Here is a 24,691-nt window from a genome sequence, read left to right as displayed (position 1 = left end):
CTGGGGATATAAAGAAAGGTAAAAACGCTGGTCTTGCCCACCTGAGCACCCACAGCATATCACAGACAACCTAGGGAAGCAGGTAGGAAATTTATTCTATAAAGAAATGTTCATCTAGAAGGAAAATGAGAAAGAGAAGGCTGCTCCAACTCAATTAAAATGCAAACTGCTAGCACTCCCAGAGTCATGGTTTTGCAGGTTCCTCTCATTAAAGAATTTTCTCGAACAAAACTTTCACCCAAGTTCAAAGACTTCTGGCCAAGGGAGCCCAAAGACATCCACAGACATGGCTATTCCCTTCCTCCCTTCCCATTCCTGTCTCTGCTTTCACTGTTCTCGACACAGGCCTCCACATCTACCTCAGTTTTCTTCAGTGTAACATTCTCCTCCTCGGGTTGCCCTGGGAGCTTCCTGCTGATCGCTAATCTTCTCCTCCAGGCCAGAGACTTTCAATTCGATTCCTCCTCTTGTCACTCTGTTATCAAACATGTCTGTATCATTTCCTGTCAGGCACCAGGCTTTCAGCATCAAGGAGGACCAGCTGAGGAAAATACTTTTACACAAAGGACTTCCCTCCTTCCTCTCACTGCCTTTTCAACAAATATTCCATGCACTCACTGATGGTTTAGCTAGGACTCAAGTTAAATGAGTAAAAAAATCCACTCGAGCTCTGCAATGCCATAAACCCAACTGTCCTCAGCTGAGATGTCAGTTTGCAGGAGCAGCAGAAGCCTGCTCAGTTGGGGGCTGGGGGTGTGTGGACTACACAGTGGAATTTTACAGCTTCAGCTGCAGAAGAGGTGAGTAGAGAGAAGGACTCGTGGGAATCTCAAGAATGAGAAATGTATGTGATCCTGAGCTAAATTAAGTTAACTACCAATGAAAAAAAAGTGTAGTTCTCAGAAGAGTGGCTATCAGGACCAGACCTAGTTATTTCAGGTTCTAAAATAACACAGGAAAAGCTTCAGTGTACACAGGGATGCAAAGCACATTTACGGGTTAAGAGAGATTTGCAGTGTATTGAAAGAAAAGAGCTACTGGGGCAATGGTAATTCTAAGGTACTGGCTCAGTCCCACCAAAATCACTATGAGATAGATTTCTGGACTTGGACACAGGTGACCTGAGTTCTAATCCTTGCTTCACCACTTGGGTAAGTCGCAATTCAATTTAATAAATATTTATGGAATGACTTTATTATGTGCCAGGCTCATTTTTCACATGCAAAATGAAGATGTAAACACTAATAGCAACCATTCACTATGGTGTTTCTCCAATGCCTCACTGGGGGTGGGGAGGCAATGATGGGCTCTCAATGGCTCAAAGCCAGTCAAGTCCCAACTCTCTGGGGCAAGGAGGTGAAGCTTCACCAGCCACAACAGACCACCATTACGTCCATCCTTGACTTAGCGAAGCCTCAAAATCTTGAAGAGGTTCCTTTTCAGAAGAAGGTGTCAGGTGGCTTCAGCATTATTAGGCCATCCACCAAGGGGATGCCTCAGTGGTGATCAGCATCAAGGGAAGGAAGTACCCACAAATGATAGAAACAGAAATAGTTGATCTACTGATCCATTACTATGTACTCAATCCGACCAGAAAATGCACAAAGCAGATGGGGATATGGAAGGGAAATGACTCACTGGATGGAGACTGCTGGGGTTCTAGTCCCGACTGTCACTAATTAGCTTCGAATTCTTGGGCAGATCATCAACCTCTCTGGGCCTTCGTTTTCTTACCAATAAAACAAGGGATTTTAGGACATTATTGTAGGGTGAACATTTATGTAAAGTGCTTTGAGTTCCTTAAAAGCATCCCATCAGTTCAAAATGACATCATTATGGTTACTACAGCATAATTTTTAAAACAGCAAATTTTAAAAATAGCAAATGGGGTATTCTTTGTAGAAGAGTTAAATAACTCTTAGGGAATGACAAAATGAGCCAGTTTACAACAGTCTTAACTGTTTTATAAAATTACCTCTGTTCAAATCCATGCAGGTTTGTTTGTTTTCCCAATGAACAAAAAGTAAGGGTCTTCAGATTTTTGGTTGGGGGTTCAGAATTAACTTCTATTTGGTTTTCATTGGTAGGCAGTTCTATATCCATGGGTAAGAGGACAGACATAACTGGTAGTATGAATGTGCGGGGGGAAAAAACCGCCAGTACCAAGTTCCAGTCCCAGCTGGTATTAAACTCCTATGATCCACTGTAAGCCACTGAACCTGGTACTTCATCTGCAAAATGGGAACAATGATATTGAGACCACAGGGTTAGGCTAATTAGTTAGGTCAACTCTATCAATCTCAAGGGCAGCTAGGTGGCACAGTGGATAGAGTATCAGGCTCAGAGTCAGTTAGACCTGAGTTCAAATCTAACCTCAGATACTAGCTGGGCAAGTCACTTAACTGTTTGCCTCAGTTTCCTCATCTGTAAAATGAGCTGGAGAAGGAAATGGCAAACCACTGCAGTATATTTGCCAAGAAAACCCCAAATGGGGTCATGAAGACTGACATGAATATGAACGAAATGCCTGAACAATACCACCTAACTCACACCATAGTAATGAGCAGAAATAATGTCTATAAAAGTTTGCCCTTAAAGAGTATGTAAATTCTTATTATTTGAGGCACAGAAAACAGTCTCTCTCTTTTACTTTCATTGCAAACAATAATTTCGAGTCCTTGAAATGTGAAACACATCCACCTTCTGTTAATACTTACATGTTTCACTACATATACTGACTCTTCCTGAAAGGGACTTATTTCAACTGGGGGAATAAGAAGCCAGCTTCTGACTTCAGATCCCTGGGCTGCCTACAAAATCCAAATTGCTAAGGGTAGGCACAGTCAGTCATGTACAAGGTTAAGCCCCACACCCCTACCAAAAAAAGTGATATTGTGGCTTTAAGAATTACTGTACCAGAGCTAATGAAGCAAAACCTGCTAAGGCTACCCTACCGTTCCTTTCCCGAATTAGTCAAGCACAGACCTCTATAAATAGACAAGGTAGGCACACTCCCTTGAATAGAGAAAGGGAACCAAGCCCTGGGCCCACTGGCTACATGCAGAGAAATAGTAACCAACAAAGAAGGCATGTGGAAGCTATGTTTACATTCTCTGCTGACGGGGCAGAATCAATGGAGCCATCTCTGCTACACCTGAAGAAATGCAGTGTCTTCTACAGGCAAATCATGCCAGTACTGCCACATCCTAGGCAGATGCACAAAGAACTGTCTACATCACCAGGGTGAAATGTTCAATCTTCTGGTCTTTGGGGAACAGGAACAAACAGGTTTTCAACCTGGGAATCACCACTGGATGGAAAACACCAAGGTTTGGCTAGGGCTTATACTCCATCTGCATTCTTAATTTGTAGCCAGAAACGGAGGCACCAAATTGGGACAAAACTGATGGAAGTCCTTATAGTGAGCTAACCTCCAAAATAGGGAGTTTTTAAGAGAGATATCCCAAAGGCAGAACAGGTAAATGGAGCTATAGGCAGGGTGAATCTTGATATGGTTGGAGTCCCAGAAACTGGAATTGCAAGAAAAAAAGGAATAGACTGAACATATTGAGAAAAAAATACAGCTGGCTTTGAAAGAGACTGAAACAGAGACAGACAGATAAAGAGACAGAGAGATAAGAAAATCCCAGTAACCACCAGAAGCCTATGGAGACCCCCCCCCCAACTGTCAAAAAAAATGGAATACATCTAAAGAATGCAGTAAACATACTTCTTAGTTATAACAAGCAGAAATCTGTTTATCTTCAGTCAAAGGAAACTGAACGTTGCAATTATGAACACTTCCACTGCAGGAAAGATAAGCAGATGTTGGATATTTTCCCAAAGCTTTTCTAGTATCCCCAAAGAGGCCGAAGGGATCTGCCTTACATTTCAGCTAAAGTTTTATTGTTAATACTGAGATGGCAGTACTTCGAGGGATGATCCTCTTCCCTGGGGGGGGGGGGCGGGCAGTTTCATATCCTCTAGAATGGAGTATTTCAATAACATAGTCCTGGGGGCTACCAAAAATACAGTTAGATACCTGGTCCTCTTTCTTTTTGTATATATTCTTTCTCTAACATCAATTTCCAAATTAATAGTAAAATAAGGTGTGGAGATTTTTAAGAAGTTTCAATCTTACAGCTTTCACTGGATTAGAGGTCAGTTCAGTGTAGAATACCTCTCACTAAAAATTCTCATTGCACTAAGAAAATGAAATATTCTCCTCAAGAGAAAACCCTTCAAGGTTAAATAAATAAGTGTATCTTTTATTGGGTGACTAATCTCCCCCAGTGATAAACCAAACTGAGTTTTCTCAAGGTTTTATGCAAAAGCTTGCAAATTTTGGCCAAGACCAAATAGGCACTGGATTTGGGCCTAAATGAATAACTATGAGATGGCAGGATGAAAGAATTGGTGCGGAAGATAGAACCTCACACACATGCTGCTAAAAACTCACATCTGCATTTAGTGGCGTATAGAAATCAGAGGTGGCAGAAAAGGATGGCTTGATGGGAGCCCCACAGCCCCCAACAACGTACAAGTTGAAACCTCACGTCTGTCTATTCCTCTAAAAGCTTAGAATGGGTGCAATGAGCCAGGGCTCCCTAACCTTCCTATTAAGCTTCACAAAGAAGTCAGCAGTTCCATAAGCACCTGTTTTAAATGCAATCAGCATTGCCTCCTGCTGAAGCATAACATGGCAACTTTTTTTTTTTCTGGGAAGATCGTTTGTAACTTTAATTATTTCTGCCTTCCTGGATATGGTTCAATGTACCAGAATTCCTTCACCCCCAATATTGTTTCTGTTTATCTTCTACCACACAGCTTGTGAACAGAAGCCCAAGCACACAGAAGTGTCTTGGCTTCAGTGGAATATTTCAAGTCTCATTTAAGCAACTGCCATTCTTGGAATGCTTCTTTCAAGATTACAAGGGAAAGGGAGTCAAAAGGCTAGGGAGTTCTCCCCATTAGAGAGAGAGAGAAAATGTTTGCTTGAATGCATCCAGTATTTGAAAGATGGTGCTATGTTTAAGGCACGATAAATATGTTAAAATGGATCAAGAAATCTTACTGGCAAGCCCAGGGAGCCTGAAGAACAAACACAAAGTTTTCTGGTTTCTAGCACAACTCTAAATATAGTCTAGAGAAATCTCAGAAGCCTCAAAAAGGAGATATGAATGGTGGTAATACAACACTCCAAGAAAATTCATTGCCTCAAACAAATTCACTTTAGTAGATATCAAATTGACTTTATTTAAAATTTTTATTAATGCTTTTGTTTTTGTATCACCTCCATTTCCAAATATCCCCCTACCCTCTTCTCCCTCCAGACAGAGTGATCTGATCACCTATAACAAAGACCTATATGAGAGAGAAAAAAAGCGATTCAGAAAAACTGACAAATACATGTAAGACTGACCATATACGAAAAATTTCAATGCCCACAGACTTCTACCTCTGCAAAGAAAGAAAGGGTGGGGAGTGAAGAAGCACATTCTCTTTTTTTCTAGGCCAAGCTTGATCATTATAATTACACATCAACTTGACGTAAAAGAGAATTATTGATGGCATAAGGGCATCAGATTTAATTTTAAGCTCATCGGAAAACACATGAGGCAAATAAAAGTTTCCTAGTTTCTTTTCTTCCCTAATACTTTGACCTCTGCTATTTAAAAAGTATACCAGAGGCAAAGGGGTCCCTCACCCCACTCCCACTCATTTATTGGAATGGTACAATGTGATGCACAACTGAATCTAATACAAAAGAAAGGGGACAATAATGTACTGTACATTAATAACTTTGAATAAAAGATCCAAAAACACACAAAGAACATTCCCTAATTTAAGGCCTTTTGATTCATACTCATTGGTAGAATTTTTGAAATGAATAAAAGCCAGTTTAGTTATAGAGGTAATTAGAAATTCAGCTGTTATTTGCATCCTTACAATGAACATTCCTTTTTTTCCTTTCCTTCTTCCCTCCTGAAACTAGAATGGGGTGAAATTGGCCAAATGGCTGAATTAGATCTCACCCAATTGGCTTTCCACGCCAACATTCACAAAAAGACCCAATAGTCCTGGTTCATTTTGGCTTCTGACTTGCTTTCCACGTTCTCACAATAAACAGAGCAACATTTCTACAGGAACCATCTCTGGAGCGAAGGCCACACTACTCCCAGATTCAATGAGTTCACCCCACTTAAAGAAAGCTCTGCTTCCTTTCTCCTCCTGCTGACTGTTAAAGTTGCCATGGGTTCTTCTTTGGCTGTGGCTGGAAGATGGGTGATGAACTGAACATTTCCCAGGCTGCAATTTAGTGTCGATGCCTGCTGGCCCCCAGGGTTACTCTTCCCCCTCTCAAAGCCATGCTGACCCCACACTAGTCCCCTCTGACCTTAGGACACCTTATCATTTCCACTTAGTCTCCAACAGACATGTACACAGGCCGACTGCTGATGTCAACCTTTCAGTGAACAAAGGCTTGTTATGGAAAGGGGTGAACAGAGGCTGGAGACACCATCAGAAGGGATGCATCCTCTATTGCAGGCCTCTCTTTAGTCCTTTAGCAGCATGTACAGGACTGTTGCCATTATAAAAAGTGAAACTTCACCCAAAAGCACCTTCACTGCCCATTACTCATAAACACACACCTTCCTACTTTAAGAAACAGCTGACTTGCTTCATACTTCAGGTGGGCAGCAAACAGAATAAATAGCACTTTACGGCAGGCACCCTGGCAGAGTGCTGGGGGCACCAAGCTAGCCGCAGCACTTTCTTCCTGCCTCCTCCTCTTACCCCTTTTCTGAGGTCTATCCCCAGTGTACCCCTGCACCCCTATGATGTTTGTTGTCTAGCCCCACTGGTGACACCAAGAACTAAAGCAATGCTGACCCCTGGCTCTGATAAACACAGGCTGTTTTCTCCTTTCGGCAGTATGACTAAAAGATTTTTAAAAAAAAATGGGGTTTCAAAAACTTACAGCTTTCCATCAGTCTCTAAGAAATGCATAGTAACTAAGAAACAAACACAATTATTTCTACCCTAAAACTCTTAGACAGACAAGATAAGAAGAAAACTTGACAATATCTACCACTATTTGTAACAAAAAAAAATCAGTGTCATGCACCAACTTCTTCCCCTTAGATCACAGCTTATCGGAGCTGGAGGGAACCTGATCTAGTCTAGCCCCTCATTTTACAGAAGAGGAAACTGAGGCCCAGAGGGGCTGTGACTTGTCCAAGGTAATACAATTAGGAGGTGGCAGAATTGGAACTAGAATCCAGGTCTCTTGACTCCCAGACCAATAATCTTTCTACTAATACCACATATTTTAAAAATGGGTCCTTCAAATATGTTTTGCATGACTGCACAGGTATAACACATCAAATTGCTTACCTTCTCAAGAAGGGGGAAGGGGAGGGAAGGAAGGAGAGGATCTGAAACTCAAAATTATAAAAACAAAGATTGAAAATTGTTTTTATACATAGTTGGAAAAAAATTAAAAAAAATAAAAATGGGTCCTTAAAGTGAACACACTGTAACAAAATGGTAAGCGTTGATTGATGGCTAACCACTAAACAAGCTGGTGGTCCTCAGCTGCTCACTTCTGACTTCAGGGCCTTGGTTTCCTCACTTGGGGGAAAAGGTTAGGCCTAAATGATCTCCAAGATCCTTCCCTCTCTGACAGTGAGCGGCTCAGTGTGGTGATGATTCTAAAGGAAAATCTGAGTGTAGGACATCAATCCAAAGCAACAAGTCAAGTGGTATGCTCAGAAATGGGGCATTCTACGTCACACAGCTTTTACTTTGCTTCGACCTAACAGACAGCAGGTGAGCAGAAAGGAGGCCCTGTACAACAAGGAGGAAGGAGAATGGACCTTCCCAAGGATCAAAGCAGCTCGGGGCAGGAGTGGCGGGTGCTGAGTTCAAAGCTGAATGATTTAACCTGTACTTACCTTTTTGTTTCTTAGAATTTTGAGATCATCGTCATGTAAAAATAGAGTATTATATACTTTGAAGTATACGTTTTACTATGTTGATTTTAAGCGCTAATAAAACCAGCTTTGTGAATAATAATTCACCCAAGATGAGCATTTTTACCACCTGCATACAAGGCTTCCCACTAAAATGCTCCTCTGATGTTTTACCACAGCATGGAAGTGACCTTAGATCCTCAAAGGCTGTGTGTGCTGGAGGAGAGGACATACTCTGGCAGGGCCTACTAAGCTAAAAAAAGGTTTTGGACTACAAGTCTAGTGACGGACCGCATGCCTGCTGTATGAGAACTAGAGTCTTATCACCAGGATGGATGCAGGGTCACAATTTTTCAGGCACCGTAACATTGGGTGTAGGGGGTGTCTACACCAACATAACGACAGAGAGTTGAAGTACTGAATTAGAAAATCTGTGATATAGGAAGGGCTGCCACAGAACTGGAGCAGATAAAAGGAGGGCATGTTCACTTTTTCCTCTGCTCATTTGCAAGGTGGCAGGTTCAGGTATTAATGATAGCATCCGCTTTGACTTTCCTTCCAACAATTCGGAGGGTGACCCGTCTGGGCCTACCTGTTTGGTCCGTGGCCCACCTGAAAGGCTGGGGGCTTTCTTCACTTTCTCCCCGACACTGAAAGAAATCAGACGGCGCCTGCAGGCCGCTCACTTGTTCTCCCTTCTTCTTGCATCTCACTTGTGCCTCTTCTTCAGTCATTGGTTTTCCTAATGACAGCTCACCTGAAGTCTTTTCAGAAGCTCCTTATCTGCCACAGCCTGCCCCCATTGACAAGGTGCCTCTCAGTTGCCCTCTGTGATGATAATTTTCAATTCTTCTTCTCTATATCTCACAGCCTTATAACAAAACCAATAAAGTCACAACATTAAAAAGATTGGTCTTTGCCTCTGATTGATGTTTGGGATCATTAAAATAGCTTTGGAATATGCCAAAAGTAACCTGGCCCACTCACTTCTTCCTGTTTAATTCAGGACTCACTTGGATCAATGAATGAAAGAATGAGTGAATAAAGCATTTATTAAGCACCTAATATGTTCGAAGCACTGTGCTAAGGGCTGGAGATAGAAACTGTTGTCCATACGACTGCATGGCACACAACTGGGCAACAAACATTCTTTATTCACGTTTGTTTTCTTATGTGGCTAGTTAGGCCAAACTCTTGAGTTAAAAGGTTAAGGATCTTTTCTATGAAGCTCTGAAATGTTCTTGGGCTTGATGCAACCAGCATGCTATTACCCCCCAAGAGAAGCTTCCGGAAGTCCTCACCATCCAGAGGAAATCCTTCTTCAGCTTGGCCTCTGAGCTGGATGGCCCCCATGAGGCCTCTAGGAGTGCAGGACAGTGCAATGCTAGGCCTGGAATTAGGAAGAACTGAGTTCAAATTTGGTCTCAGACACTTCCTACCTGTATAACCTCTGCCTCAGTTCCCTCAACTATAAAACGGGGGTGATAATAATAAAAGTACCTACCTCTCTCAGGATTACTTTGAGGATAAAATGAGGTATCTGTCAAGGGCTTAGCACAGTGCCTGACACACATTAGTTATCTAATCTTTCCTTCCTCCTTCCTTTCCTTCTTTCCTCTCTCTCTCCTTCTCCTTTCTCCATCACAGTGGCAAACACCTTTCTGGAAAATAAGTCTCTTTATTTCATGCCTCTTTGATGTTCACAATCAAAGAGTCATTGGCCAAAGTATATTTGTTATTATGTTTTTAAAAGGAACACTGATAGATTTTGATGTGGATGGGAGATACCTCATTTGGAAGAGACCCGTTAAGGTGGTATTTTGCTCTAGACAAAGACTTTTTTTTTTTTAAATCATCAACAAACAGTAAGCAAAGCAGGACTGGTATTCTTTAGACTGTTCAATCAATTGTAACTGTGTGATGGTAAAGGTGTGGTCTACTGTGGAACTGAACTTGTGAAGCTTGTCTGTTCCTAACTTGAGACTTCATCAAGGATGCCCTCAATGTATGTATCTTGAGGTTCTCTGTGGATTTGAACTCAGGTCTTTAACTCTGTGCCCTTAGGCACCCCTTAGCTGCAGCCTTCTCATTAAGCATTTTATAAACTGTTTCTTATTTTGCACTGCTTCTCTCTGCTTCATGAGAAATACTGCTCACAATCTTCCCTCATCCTTTTCCACGAGGTTTTATAAACCAGTCTATATTCTAACCTGGGGTTGCCTTTGGCTGCCATCTCCCTCCATCTAGCAGGGCAGTCAACGGTTTATTGACAAGGTTATTTCTAAGCTCTTTTGGTCTCTTTGTGATGGCAATTGATTCACAGCATCTACTTCTGATTGATTTCCTTTTTCCATCCATTGCCATTTTTCATTATCAATAACTTGTTTGAATAGGCTAGAAATGAGTTGTTTCATGTTTTTCTCATTTTTATTCTTCAATGTTGGTTTTTCCATTAAGAAGCTGGTGGTCCAGCTGCACACAGACAAATCATTTAGCAATGACTCTGACCGGAGTAACAAGTTGCTTCCTATCTGTGAAAAAATACATAATTTCCTTTTTTGCAATGCTACTTGGTGTCCAGTGGCAACCAATTCTTTTTTTTCAAACTGTTAATAAGGTAGAAGCATGAGATTTTTGTGTAATCCATGAGTTTGGGGCTACTCACATTCCTTATTCCTGACCTGTGCTTTTCAATCTATTTCTTGCCAATCTTTCCTATTCTCACTTTTGTGTTAAAGTCACTCAATATAAAAATATATGTTGATTTCATTTGGAGGGTCTTAAATAAGGTCTCTATAGAATTTCTTTACTTTTCCACCCTCTGCAATAGATGCTACTACAGAAGTTGCAGTTATGTTCCTTGTCTTTTGCAAATGATACTTGTCACAAGTCTTGTAATACAAGATGACCCAATGCCCATGAAATGATGCTTCTGGTTAGTCTGGAGCGCATGATAAAATCAAACCTGCCAATTTCTTTATTTGTTTCTCCAAGGAAAACCTGACAGCCATACTTCCATTTAGCTAAAACTTGTTTTTGTCTTCTGGTTTCGTTTATATTGAGAATTACAAGATTGATATGATTCAATTCCTTCTGTAGTATTCCACTCATTGAAAATAGGACAAAGATCTCACATTCGGAGTCCCAATGACCAAGATGCCATTCATAAAATGGTCAACCAACTACATGAGTCTCAGTATCTTCTGCCTTGTTTTCCTCTGTCACACAATCAGAAACAGAAGAGGGTGACACAAAACAGGCCCACCTGAATTTGTCTCTGTTTCATGGGTTGCCAGGGCCAAAGAATTAATCACCAAGGTGCCAGCTACTGGGAGATGAGTCTCTCTGTACTCCCTAGGCTGGTCTGCAGACAGCATATTTGTTGCTAGAACCATACACAGGTTTCACATGATGGGTACTTAGAAAATTGTGGCTGGTTCACACTTTACTTAAACAATAACAACCTAAGAGTAGACCACATATTGCAGAAAATAGAAAAACAAATTTCCTGCTATCATATAATCATTTCCAGACAAAATGTAAGTATGCACATGCTGAGATTTTCATAAAATGACAAGGCTAATAGTTTGGGGACCAAAGGCTAACATGAAAACCAAGGCTGACAACATTTCAACAAACATGTGTCAGATGCCTAATGTGTGTAAGGCACAAAAGAATGGACAAGTCTGAATACAGGAATAGTGATTACAAATTGGTTGCTATACACAGTCCCAAGGACTTAATATTTTAAAAAATTTAATAAGTTGACATCTTTGGTTGTTATATCACCTTCGTTTCCCAATGACCCAATTTCCTCATCTATTATAACAAAGAATTTTTAAAGATAGAAAGAGAAAATCAGTTCAGCAAAACTAATCACTATACTAAACAGGTCTGATACACAGTTTTCTGTTCTTAAAAGTTTCCCACCTTTGCAAAGGGAGTAAGATGCATTCTCCTATCTCAACATTCACATTTCTAGTGTTCTGTTGTTCTTTTGGTTACACTGTGGTAGTCATTATATATTTTGTTTTCCTGTTCTGATTACTTGACATTGCACCTGTCCATGTCTTCCCATGCTTTTTGGTATTCATCATAGTGCTATTTCTTACAGTGCAATACTATGACATTACTTTTATATATTACAACTTGTTTGGCCAAGTGATAGCCGTCTACTTTGTTTTCAGTTTCTTGCTACTATAAAAAGCATTGCTATAAATATTTCAGTATATTTGGCACACAGGTAACACGTATTTATTAAGTGTTTACCTCGTGCCAGGCACTGTGCTTAGATTGGGGATACAAGGGCAAGCAAAAAGAAAAGACAGTCCCTGTATCTAGGACCTTGGTAATGGCAGAGGAAGGTAACATAACAGAGAAGTGAAAGGAGGGGCAGGGAGAAGAGAAGGGTCACCTGGGGGGAGCACGATACCCAAGGCTAGAGACACAGAGGCACAGCCAGGACAGGAATAAAGCATGCTTGGCCTGGGTCATTTCCCAAATGGAGGCCCTCAGAAAGAAGTCAGCGGTGGGACAGGGTAGGCCCCAGGGGTGAGAAGGCAGCTGAGTCATGGTGATGAAGTCAGGGGAGGGGAAAATGCCATACTTTAGAGGGGGCACCCAAGTTCTTTAAAGGGTATATGCAATGCATAGGCGAGACAAAAACAAACAAAAAACCAAAATCTTTCCACGCATGGGTGAGAGGTGAGATGTGAGATGAGCAAATTCAACATTGAGTACCTACTATGTGCAAAGTACTGTGCTAGGCTCTAGAAGGATAACAATGGTGACTAAGAAACTGTTCAGTTCTCTCAAAGGGCTTACACTATAATAGGAATGATAAGGCTTGTACATAAGTATCTATAATACAAAATAGAACATAAATGTATATATTATGAGAGTTCTACAAAGGCAGATCTTTTCTGGCTGAGAGGGAGGAGACTGGCAAGGCAAGGGAAGCCTGTCAGAATCCTCCAGTTGTCCAGATATACTTCCAATGAGTGAAAAAATGGTTACATCTTGCTTAAAAATAAAACCTAAATCGAAATAAAATGAAGTCTTACTTTGCTGTGGCTATTTTCTCAGAGACATAAGTTGCTTTTTAGTAGCTTCAGTGATTATTTTTTGTCTTAATAGATTAAGCTCTTACTCTGGTTTAGCATTTGAATGCTCATAATCTTTGTGATTTGTTGAATAACTGCAGAGATTGCATGGGATTTTTCTCAATATTGTAAAAGATCTTCAGGTTTCAGCCACCTTCAATTAACGGGTGAACTGTTTCCACAAAAAGTTTAGTTTATAAACTAAGAAGTTTCCCAGAGCTTTGGGAACAATTCTCAACTAAATGGAGTCATTAGAAGCATTACAACGGAGTGGTCTTGGCCCTCTCTCCCTTTCCCAGCTCACACCCCCATAAATATTACCAGCTCTCTGGAGAGTGAACAGCTTTACCTGTCACAGGATGCTAACATACTATCAGCCCGAACATGGGGGTTGGGGGCAGTTGGTTTTCCATAGGGGGCCATGCACTGCTCTGGATGATGATGTTACTGGCAGAGGCCAAATGATGGCTCCTCCTACTCTTTTTACATGTAGTTTCAGATGAGTGCTATCACTGATTCAATAGTAACAGTCATAGAACTGGCAGCCATTCTCCATCAGCTTTCTGAGTGTGTAATATTTGCCAAGTGGGGGTGGGGTGGGGTGACTGTGCTATACACCTAGTGGATATATAATAAAAACTCAGCATAGATAACTGACACACCTGGACCCAACTAGGGCAATTTCTTAGTGACCACTACCCATCTACACAACAGCTCTTCTGGGACACCACCTTCTCTTCCAACAGATGAAAGGCAGGAACTACTGGTAACACACTTACAATAATGCCACTTTCCCTAGCAGGTTTGTTCTCAGTTTTCTACATACTTTTAGGAGGACCCTGATACCTTCAGGTGAACTGTGTACATAAAAGAAAGCCACTCTCCACCCCAGAATCTGGACCCTTCTTTGGATCGCCTAGAGCTGAGCTTAGGCCATGAATCAAGATTAGACAGAGCTAGGGCTTGTGAAGGAGAACTCCAATCGTGTGAGAGTTGGTCCTGGGTCAAAAAGAGGTGGGGATGGGAGCCTGGTTCATTCCAAGCTTGGTGCAAGGGGCCCTGGAGGGGTCCAGCCTGCTCACTCATTGTTTAAATGTGTTGTTTTAGTTGTCCTAGGAACACTAATCCTCCGAGTGTCAGTCCCTCCCCATCTTCAACCACACACAACTTGTGCAACTGAAGCTCCCCACAAAACCAAAAGGTTCATTAAAGCAACAACAATAACAACAACAATGACAGAATGAAACCAGAGTGGCTGGTTTAATGAGAAGGAGGCTTGGCATATTAATTGTCTGTCCAACAAATCTATGAAAGCTTTCCTGAGGTCTGGAAAGTGACATTTCTCTTGCAGGCTTCGGGGGTCCAGAAGAGCCATCTGTACAATCGGTAAATCAAAAGGAGAAAAACAGGAAGAGACTTCACTCTGCTCAGCCCTTATCGACACCAGCTGGCTATTGCAACACAATGTACAAAGCGTCACAGCTAGGACAAGATGCTGGGTCCCAGACCTGGTCAACTACTTCTTGCTCGTCACCTGTGGTGACTAATACTGCAGGAGAAGTTTCCTGCCCTGCACAGAGCAAAAAGGCTCCTTTTGCATTTAACCCCTAATCACCCAGTACATATGGAAAATAGTTGCCCCACTGAAAAATACCAACTGAACCATTAACTCACAGAATCATAGAATCTTAGAGTTGGAGGTCATCCAGTTCTGCCCCCTACCCCAGACAGGAAAGACTCCAACGACCTGATAAATGACTGCAGAGTTTCTACTCAAATATTTCCAGTCACGGGGAGCTGACCACCTAAATAAATTACAGCCTAGTTCAGTGTGGGGCAGCTTTAACTGCTAGATAGTACATTAGTTACTCTTCTATGAAATTCATATAATAAAATGTATAATTATATTGATTTTGATATCTGAAAATTAAAATTGTGACATGAAAATAACTGGTACAGAAATGGTTAATCTTCACTAGCAAACAGAGGCAGCCCAAAGCTTGCTCTATTAGGGTGAAAGAGGAGGTAATTTCTCTAACAGACAAAGTATCCTCCAAATCTCCAGTGATGCCATAAATACAGGAGAGTCACACCGTTCTCAACACAGATTGATATAGTGTAAAGGTTATTCTTTCTCCGAGCAAAGTGGAAGGAAAAAAAGAGTCCAAATTCACCTTTTGTTGTTTAAAACCTGCAACCTATTTATAAACAGTTGGCTACATCCTTTCCGAATAGGCACGCCTAAGGAAGCTTTGATGTTCTTTGCACATTTCTTCAAGTTAAAACTAATTACACTAGGGGTAGCAACATCCTGCATCACCTAACTATGCAAAAGAAAGCCTTTTCCTGGTTAACTTAACCCTTGACTGTAAGCAATCGAGAAGCAGAGAACACTCCCCGCTTTTAGGAAAATCTGTGTGTGCATATATTAGTGCTTGTCAGCTCAAGGTTACACATCTTCAACTCAGTTTAATGTCTTGTCACTAAGAACAAGACTCACATTTACCCAAAAGTTCCAAGGGAGAATTCACAGTAGGGTGATCCCCAGAAGTATGAACCTATCATTCATTCAATGGGTCCAAAGTCTTAAGAGACATTGAAATTTATCTCTCTAATGATTTGGTTTTGGTTAGTGTTGAAAGTCAAAGAGTTTTCCGAATTTCAGGAGGGAACGTAGGGTAAAGGTTTGATTAATAGTAATATAAATCCACACTGTCTCCCCCTCATTCATTCTTAGTATCAAGGGCATGAGTGTGGACAGTATTAAAAAAAGCACTCGGAGTCAGCAGCTCTGGTCTCTATTCTAGTTGTGCAATTATCTGTTGACTTTGGGCAAACCATTTAATTTCTTTGGACCTCAGTTCACACAGCTGTGGAATGGGAATACTATATGATCTACTTCTTTCAAAGTATTATGAGCTTATGCCTATTAAAGTGATTTGTAGGGGCAGCTAGGTGGTGCAGTGAATAGACCACCGGCCCTGGATTCAGGAAGACCTGAGTTCAAATCTGGCCTCAGACACATAACACTTACTAGCTGTGTGACCCTGGGCAAGTCACTTAACCCCCACTGCCCAATGGGGAAAAAAAGGTAAAAAAATAAAAATTAAAAAAAATAAAGTGATTTGTAACCATCAAGCATTATATAACCAAAATTATTATTATCTAAGTGATTCATACCTAGCCAGATCTACATCTATCAATAACCATTTTTTCCTGCCCTTTAGAATTTCACTTCATTTTTTTAAGTCTTTTATTTTGGAGGAGGGAAGCAGGGTAAGGAGGAAAGACAAATTCTCTAGTGGATAAAGGAGGCGTGCTCTAAAAGTAGAGCAGATACCATTTCCACTTCTGTGAGAGTTTAAGTCAAAAGTTTTAAATAGGTTCACAGTGCTGAAGGTGAGGGGCAGAGGGCAGTAAGGGTATTGGGTGAACCGGTCTTAGAGTCAGAGAAACCTGGGGTCAGGTCCTTCCTCTGCGCTGACCCCAACTTCCTCATCTCTCCTGCTCCGGCAACGCTGTTGACCTAGACCAAGAAAGTGTTTCCTCAGCTGGGAGGAATGCATCCAGGGATATCCCAAGTCAAAGCCCCATCCATGGCCCTGCAGGGCAGAAAATGAAAACTCTGCAACAGGTTATCTACCTAATTATGGATCTCCTGAGTCCTCCAGGCATACTCAGAGATCAAACAGTTCTTCTTGGGGCCCTTTACAAACTGCTACAATATTTATGGAAACCAACCGGGCCCCCAGAAGCACCCCCCCCCCCCCCCCCCCCCCCCCCCGCCAAGGTGGTCCCTCAAGTTCCCTTTGCAGAAATAGGCCCCACCACAGCTGTCCATAAAGGCCACTCTGCAGGCCTGCCCTTCTCCCAAACTAGCAGGCAAGCAAGCCTCATCCGTGGCTACTGGTCTCTTTGACAAGCCCTAACACCTTCCTTTTCTCTACAAGACCACATTTTTTTCACTCTGGTCAGTCTCTCAGATTAACCAATTAGACAACTGTGCAACATAATTAGAGCAGATATTCTTTTACTCTCTACAACCGTTACTTAGTATAAGTACCAAACCGAATGCCATTTTGGAGCTAGAAAGCTAAGGTTACCGATATATCGAAGCATGATGTGAGTGTAATCAAAAGGGCTTTGCAAAGAGGAGTCCTCCAGCAGTTGGCCTGAGAGCTAGCGACATCCAAGCAGAGCTATACAAAACTGAAACCTCTTACAATCTATGCAATGTCTCCGAGCTGTTTTCCTCATCTGCAAAATCTCTCTGTGAGCAAAATCCAATGAAATTATGTGATTTAACCTTGAAAAATAAAGAGCATTATATGAATGCAAGCATCTTGATCATCATTAATACGAGAATGAAAAGGTTGCCAGATCTCTACTTTCTTGAAGAGGAACAATTTGGAGTCTCATCCTGACAAGCCCATCTGTTGTTATGCTCCAGGCTTTCTAAACTCCTGATGTACAGCTGCTAAGTCATCAAACACATTTATAAATGAAACCAAATAACTATGGACAAATATTTCAGGTCAAGGATAAAAAGGCTTAAAGGAACCTCATTAACAAATCAAGTGATGTCTAGAGTCCAGAAATTCCAAGAGTTCTGTTGTTGAGTTTTTCATAATAGGAACATTGTTTCAATTATGGCTCATGCCAGCATTTTATCTAATTATTCATGATCCTTGAACTTTCCAGACCATAAAAAACAGCAACTTATTTCTAGACAAGCCATGTCTGGCGAAGAGTAAGAGCAACCAGGTCTCTGCTTCGTGACCTCCTCTCGGGGACTGTATGTCTGCTTGCTATATAACAAAGCAATTTCAATTTATTGGGAAATTAAGATGTTTATTACATTCAAAAGTATGGACAGTCTAGCCCATGGTATACAGCCTTAGCATATTGTTAAAGGTCTTGGGGACTTTCCACCTTCCTCTGTCTTCAGGCTGACTCCAGATTCTTAAAATTAGATCTGAGCAAAATGGGCTTCTTTCTTGTTGTGTCTAAGCCTATATTAATAGTGTTGACACTTTCTTTGAGTCTGAGCACCAATTAACTTACTTCTAATGCCCCTCATTGGTGTCTAACCAAAATCAACTCCAAGTTTTCCATTAACATTGATGTTTTACACAGTGACAGAGAAATCTGTGGTCTTTGAATTAAAAAAAAAAAAGAATTGAGAATAATTGCTCTTTTCTCATGAGGAAATGGCTGAAAAAACTTCTGATCTCCAGGATTCAGCCACTCAGCAACTTAAAATCATTGGCTCACAGGCTCAAGCTGGAAAGCACCTTGGAGGAAGGACACCAAATAGAATCTCCTGGTTCACACTGCCATTCAGTCATGCCATTGACCCCTGGAACCACAGCATGCCAATACAATCCATGAAGTTTTCTTGGCAAAGATACTAGACTGGTTTGCTATTTCCTTCTCCAGTGGATTAAGGTTCAGTGACTTGCCCAGGGTCACACAGCTAGTGAGTGTCTCTGAAGCCAAATTTGAACTCAGGTCTTTCTAATTCCAGGCTCAGCACTCTATCCACTGAGCCACCTAGCTGCCTCTGATGGCCCATGGATATCACAAGATCTCACAACCAGGGAGGTTAAGTAGCTTTACCCCAGAACACACAGGTAATAAAAAACAGAGCTGAGATTTGAATCCAAGTCTTCTGACTCCAAATTCAGAGTCTCACTGTGTCATGTTTCATTTACCTCAATCACAAAAGTGAAGGGAAAAGTGAGCAAACAAGGCCCCTGACCAGCAGAATCAATCAACAAACACTCAGATTCTGTGACAGGATTGTATTAAGCACTGGGGATACAAAGCAAAATAGAAACTGTCCCTGTCCTTGAGGAGCTAACATTCGAATGGAGGAGAAAACATGTACATAAATGAGGATATACAAAATAAATTGCAAGGTAGTATTAGGAGAAGGAAGAGAGCAGAAATAGAGAGCAATGTCTATTAATAAAGCTTAGGCACTCACTCATTCAAGAATCCCACCAAGAACCCATACTCTTCTTTTACTCACAGTTCTAACATTCTTGGTTAATTAGTTTACAAGCCCATGGCAGATGAGAAGCAGAAAATTGAAAATGGGTGAAGACCACAAAAAAGTCATGGTGGACAGCATCCATTCGGTATAAGGGTGAATCATCTAACACTCCTTCAAGAATTCCTGTGGCCATCATATTCTTAATCATTCTTAATCATTTGGCCTTAATCAAGAGGCTAAATTTGAGATCATCTGTTTAAAAAAGGAAGGAAACATGTAATGTGTTTCAAAAATGTTTCTAAACAAAATGGCTAAATTAAAAAAGAAAGTTTTGATGTTGAAGATGATAAACCTTCAGCTATCCAGAAATCTCTGCTATTAAAAACAATTTGTCCTGTGAGGGTTCTGATTAGAAGGCAGTCTAAAGGGAAAACTCAAGCACTGAAACCTTGAATTTAGATTCAGAGACCCCCCCTCCTACCACCACCAAGCTCACTCTTATGACTTTGTGTGGCCTGGGACATGTCATTTATCCTCTTTTGGGTCTCAGTATCTACACTTGTAAAAAGGGTGGTTTGAAACTGATGACCTCTAAGGTCCCTTATGATTCTATAACTTTCTTTTGATTTCCAGTTTCTTCATCCCTAAAATGGGGGTGGGTGCTTTTCACCTCTAAATCCTAGGAATACCTATGAGAATGGCCTCTTCACACTTCCCTTAATAGTCTCATGACCTTGCAAGTGACAAAGTCCCACCTTTTCCTACCCAGGTTCCCTAGAACTGAGAAGCCAGTCACTTAGGCTACTAAATCTTCCAAAGACAAAGTTCATAGGACACATCTTTCACCAACCCACAGGAGTCACTCATTCAATGTTGTCTCTATGAGTAGCCAATTCATAGAGAGGAATCTTCATTCCTGTTGAGGTTTAGTGGATTAGACCCTGTGGAAAGAATTACTAAGATGACCCTTTCAATGCATTTGTTTAAGTTTAAAACAAAAAAAGATTTTTAAGAGATTTATAAACACTTATTTAATATCCTTCTTGCTGCTGGGCAAGGTATTGTGAATACTCACATGTTGACTCCAGAGAAGCAGTAGTAAATTTGAGGACAGTTTCAATGAAAATGACCAAGTCTTAGTCAAGAAAAATAAATGCCAAGAGAAAAGTCCAAAACAGAAGGAGCCATATATGTATATTCCTTTGAAGCTTGTTTTAGAATTTTTGCACTGTCTATATTTTTTTTAACTTATTCATTTTAGGAACAAGACAAGTCTTTCTCAGTGTAGTGACTAATGATTTTCAGTAGCAAGTAGTAGGTCAGCAGTTAAAGATTATTCCTATAACTGCCAAATTGCATAAGTGACCTTGCAGGCTACTGAGGACATCATGTTGTATGTGTGTGAGGAGGATAGGAAGCATAAATGTAAAAGTCTTACTTTTCTCAAACAAGCTCAAACTTCCTCTTAAAAAAAAAAAGGCAAAGTCCAAGCAGCTCTGCCATTTGAGAGCTCCTGGATTATCCATGCATTCTCTTCTATCTTGGTTCAACTTTTGGTTATTTCATTAGCACTTTCTCCAGGGGAGAAAGCGGTCAGTCAAAGGAGTCTACTTGTCTCCAAAGTTAGTCAAAGATGTGGTGGGAGGGGAAGGTGAGTGTTGGCTAAAATAAATTTGGTTTAGAGATTGGTTAAGACTTATTTTCCTTTATAACAGCTATGTATATATGTATATGTGTGTAGATAGATAGACAGACAGACAGACAGTATACAGAACTGTGAAGGTTAGCTGTATCAGAATTCAGCTGATATAGGGCTGACCAGACAGTCAGAAAGCAGCTTTTCACAACCAAGTTAAGAATTCGATGGCAGTTTTAGCAGGGGTTCCATGTTTACTTCTCTAAAACACCCAAAGCAGGCTCAATTGCTCTTAGCTTCAGTAACCCCCACCAGCCCATTCCACTTATTTGAAGATCCAGCTACAATGGGCAGGGAGGGTTTTCTCTACTTGTTTCTTTCCAACTGTCCCAGGCAAGATGACCCCTTTGCATCTCACACACTTCTCAGATATAGCTGAGCTACAGCAGAGACTTAGGACAAAGTCAAGAGAAGCATTCAAGTGACAAGAGCTTTCACATGTGCTTATTTCTGCTGAGTTCAGGAATAACCTCTTCATTTCACGGACTAAATTGCTGCCTCCACAGGAGGCTCTAGTAGGCTGTGTTGAAAACCACTGGTTCTGGGTCATCAGGAGCGCATTCTATGCTACTAGTGACAAACCAAATAAACTCAGTCAGATTACTTAAGTCTACTTCCCAAAAATAACTCCAGACCCAAACTCCTAACCCTCTTCTGGAGATTCCACTAGCACGTCAGAGAGTTCAAACTTTTATAAAATGAAGTGCTTCGGTCAACAGCAGGATTTCCACAACACTTTTCCGGGCTGGAAATCCTGATGTTTAGGTGACTGCCCTTCACCCAGATTTCCATTTGGGGGGAAGGGAAGGTGAAAGGAATGCTTGTATTTATTAAGAGCCTACTATGTGCCTGGTACTGTGCTAAGTGCTTTATAAATGTCATCTCATTTGATTTGATTGGGGACCCATTACACATAGGCACTGCCCAAGCTCTCATCGTTTCAGCCTCTGGTATCCCAGAAAACAAGCTCTGAGTTTTGAAGTTTCTTCGCTCTTCCAAAGACTCAACTTGAGATTCTTACAAATGAGGTGTTTTTCGAGCTCTACCATTCTTTTGCTACTGTAAACTACTCCCTCCTACCCCACCCTTTTCCATATCTTTCAGGGCACACCTGGTGATCTCAAAGTGCTCAAGTCAAGGTTTTCTGTTCTCTTTCTCGCCCCCCACCCCTCAAATACAGGCGGCTAGCGCTGCCGCTGGAGCCTCCTCCACCTGGTAAATCAGGGGCTCTAACTGGGTCCCGCAAGCCTACAGGAAAAGAGACAAGTGGGAAAGCCAGCCCGAGCCGGGAGCTCATACTCACAGCTGATTGATGGCGTTCTGGGAGATGACCGCGTTGGCGGAGAAGTAGGGGATCATGTCGGGGACACCAAGGCTGCAGGTGGGTTGGGGGGCCGCCTTCCTTTCTCCCGCTCCCGTGCTCAATCATGAGGCGGGCTCCTAGAACGGAGCCCGGCTGGGGGGGCACGCGAGGCGGACAGAGAGGAGTAGCAGTTCCTTGCGTCCGTCCAGCCCAGCTCAGCCTGGCCCGCAGCTAGAAGCGCCAGAGTTCCAGTGGTGCCAGATGTGCAGGCAGCGGCAACTTGGCCAGGGCTTGGGGCCCCAGCGTAGGCTCTCGCTACCCAGCACTTTGCTTTGCCTTGGTTTGCTTGGGGCCCGGAGGTTGGCTGGGGCCAGGCTGAGCTCTGGAGCTCCCCCTCCCGCGGGCGGGCTGGCCGCCTGTCCGTCCGGGGCGGGACGCAGTGCGCAGGGGCGGCCCGGGGACAAAGTAGGGACGGCCCACCCTGGGGCTCCGCCCTGGCAGCGGGAGTCGGGGTGGGGGACGGGCCTCAGAGGCCAAAGCTGAGCTGCTGGCAGCCAGCCTGCCCAGGGGCACCGGGCCCCCTTATGGTGGCTGAGCTGTCCCCTGCTTGCACTGGGCCATCGCTGGCACAGGACCCCCAGACGGGCAGCGGGGGCCACTGGGCTTGCCAAGCCCAGGAGGAGATCGGTGGGGCTCCGAAGTGAATGCGTGAGTGCGCCCAGCCGGGAAAAGCGCATTTTACTGAAAGGAATGTTTTATGAAAAGGGTTGTACTTCCTACAATCCCTTAAATATGTTCCTTGTACACTAATGCAACACCAAATCTCATTTTCTCAATCGCCTGAAAGATTCAAAGCCACTGTTTTTGAGATTTCATTATTTGGGTTTAAAATCCACATTGAATGACAGGACTGCTTCATGCCATTCGATTTTTGTTTTCCTTCAGAAATACCAAATACAGGCGATTTGGGCCCCCTCTAATCTTGCTGTTTGTCCTTCATTCTGGAAGAGAACCATGGCACCAGGAAGGTGATAGCAGGTATGACTTTTCTCTCTAATCTAACCAGTTAATAACTCCCCTTCTTTCTTCTGACTCATCAGATAATCTAATTTTTAGGCAAGTGTTTAGCCCCTGATGGGTGTTTATTTGACTTAAAAAACACAGAAACAATAAGGTTGCCACAGGAATTTCAGAATCAGAAAACAAGTTTAAATAAACACACCAAGAAACATTAACTTCAAAAACACTGGCCATAGACCTAGTCATTAGAATTTTCTAAGAGGGAAAAAATGCCCTAAAATTGTTTCAGAAATAAAAATCACTTTAAAGACTTTGCTGTTGTTTGAAATTGCATGTGCCAGGGTCCAGAAACAGGAACCTATTCTTTGGTTGATTGATTTGTTGGATCTACTTCCCTCTAAAGTTATGAATTTTAAAGTAATGCCAATGGGGATGATGCAGAAACTCAAAAAGGAAGGATTCATTTGACTTAGTCAATCAACAATTAGCTGATCTTATAAAACTCAAAACTAACTGCAGGATCTGAAGGGCATAAATATGCAATACTGTTCTCTAGAGAAGATCTGTTATCTGGAGGCTCTCTTTTGGGGGTTAATCAGATGGGCAAGAAGCAACCAAAGGTGCTGGATCTTAAAGCAGACTTTAGCCCATCCATCATCATGATTTGTTCATCTCTAGGAAGAGTGGCCACTTGTAATATTTATTCAGGCTGTGTCAGCAGGCACACAAATGGCAATGTAAGAAAAAAAAATCTGCTGATACACCCTGAAATCAATTGCTTAAAATATCTGCCCAACTTGCCAGTCTGAAACCTCTTCCAGGTTGCAATTTATTACAATCTCCCATTGCGTTCAAAAGAAGCACCATGCCTATTTAAAATGGTGTTATTAAAGTGAGCATAGCTCCCTTTATGCAGAGATGAGAGTTTATTGAAGTCAACCTGAAAATATGCTATTCAGGGTAGATGATGGTAGAGTAATCATCTCTATCTGTCTGAAAGGAGGCCTCCAGGCAGTGTGCACTACTCAATACTGTACAGAATTAAGACCTTTTGCATCTAAAAAAAAAATGACTGCTATAATTTCATCAATTTGTCTACTTGTCTTTTACACAGAGACTCCTAAAATGACACTCAGAAGTTCCTGGCTCTTTGTTTCTCCTTGAAAGATCTCTGGCATTGCCAATTCAGCAGAGCTAGCCAGCTTTAATGCTCCCATCCAGGTCTTTTCAAACCCTTCTTGAAGTTAAAACTCTGTGAGACTGTGAAAGTGTTAGTGCACATCTCCAGGCTTTACGTCTTTTTTTTTGCCCCCCTCCTTTAAATAAGAGGATGTTAAGTCCTCTTTGCAAACTTGGATACTTTTAGGAGAGTTTTTTCTACTAGTAACCATTTAAAAAAACTGAAGAAAATCCCCTTTCTTTTTACAATTTTCTGGGTGTCAAAATGTCAATCAATTGGGTTTCAGCTCAATTTAATCCTTTACTCTCAACTGCCAGGAAACAAGGCTCTAAGGAGGCAAGCTCTCTGTCCCCAAGAACCTAGGAATTCCCGAATTACTTCAAATTAGATTGAGCAGCATGAAGTGAACTAAGCCC

The 24,691-nt window shown here is 41.8% G+C and overlaps 1 protein-coding gene and 1 long non-coding RNA gene across 7 annotated transcripts in view; one reads left to right on the top strand and one right to left on the bottom strand.

The window, feature by feature from the left end:
• SSH2 (slingshot protein phosphatase 2) overlaps positions 1–22,466 on the bottom strand; it is a 102,301-nt gene extending 79,835 nt beyond the window's left edge. For both annotated transcript variants that reach the window (XM_027861594.1, XM_027861593.1), the window contains exon 1: positions 22,076–22,466. In XM_027861594.1, coding sequence (XP_027717395.1) covers positions 22,076–22,131 — 56 coding nt within the window. In that variant the 5' untranslated portion in view covers positions 22,132–22,466. The remainder of the gene's footprint in view (positions 1–22,075) is intronic.
• The window catches only part of LOC114042847, a 31,481-nt gene continuing 28,854 nt past the window's right edge, over positions 22,065–24,691 (top strand). For 3 of the 5 annotated variants that reach the window (XR_003569041.1, XR_003569040.1, XR_003569037.1), the window contains exon 1: positions 22,797–23,113. This is a non-coding gene — a long non-coding RNA (uncharacterized LOC114042847). The other 2 variants (XR_003569039.1, XR_003569038.1) reach the window with 2 other exon arrangements.

The sequence above is a fragment of the Vombatus ursinus genome, unplaced genomic scaffold (assembly GCF_900497805.2).
Source record: "Vombatus ursinus unplaced genomic scaffold, bare-nosed wombat genome assembly UNPS02014768.1, whole genome shotgun sequence".
Taxonomy (NCBI): domain Eukaryota; kingdom Metazoa; phylum Chordata; class Mammalia; order Diprotodontia; family Vombatidae; genus Vombatus; species Vombatus ursinus.
The sequence above is the reverse complement of the archived record's forward strand: the minus strand, read 5'-3'. Positions and strand labels throughout refer to the sequence as shown.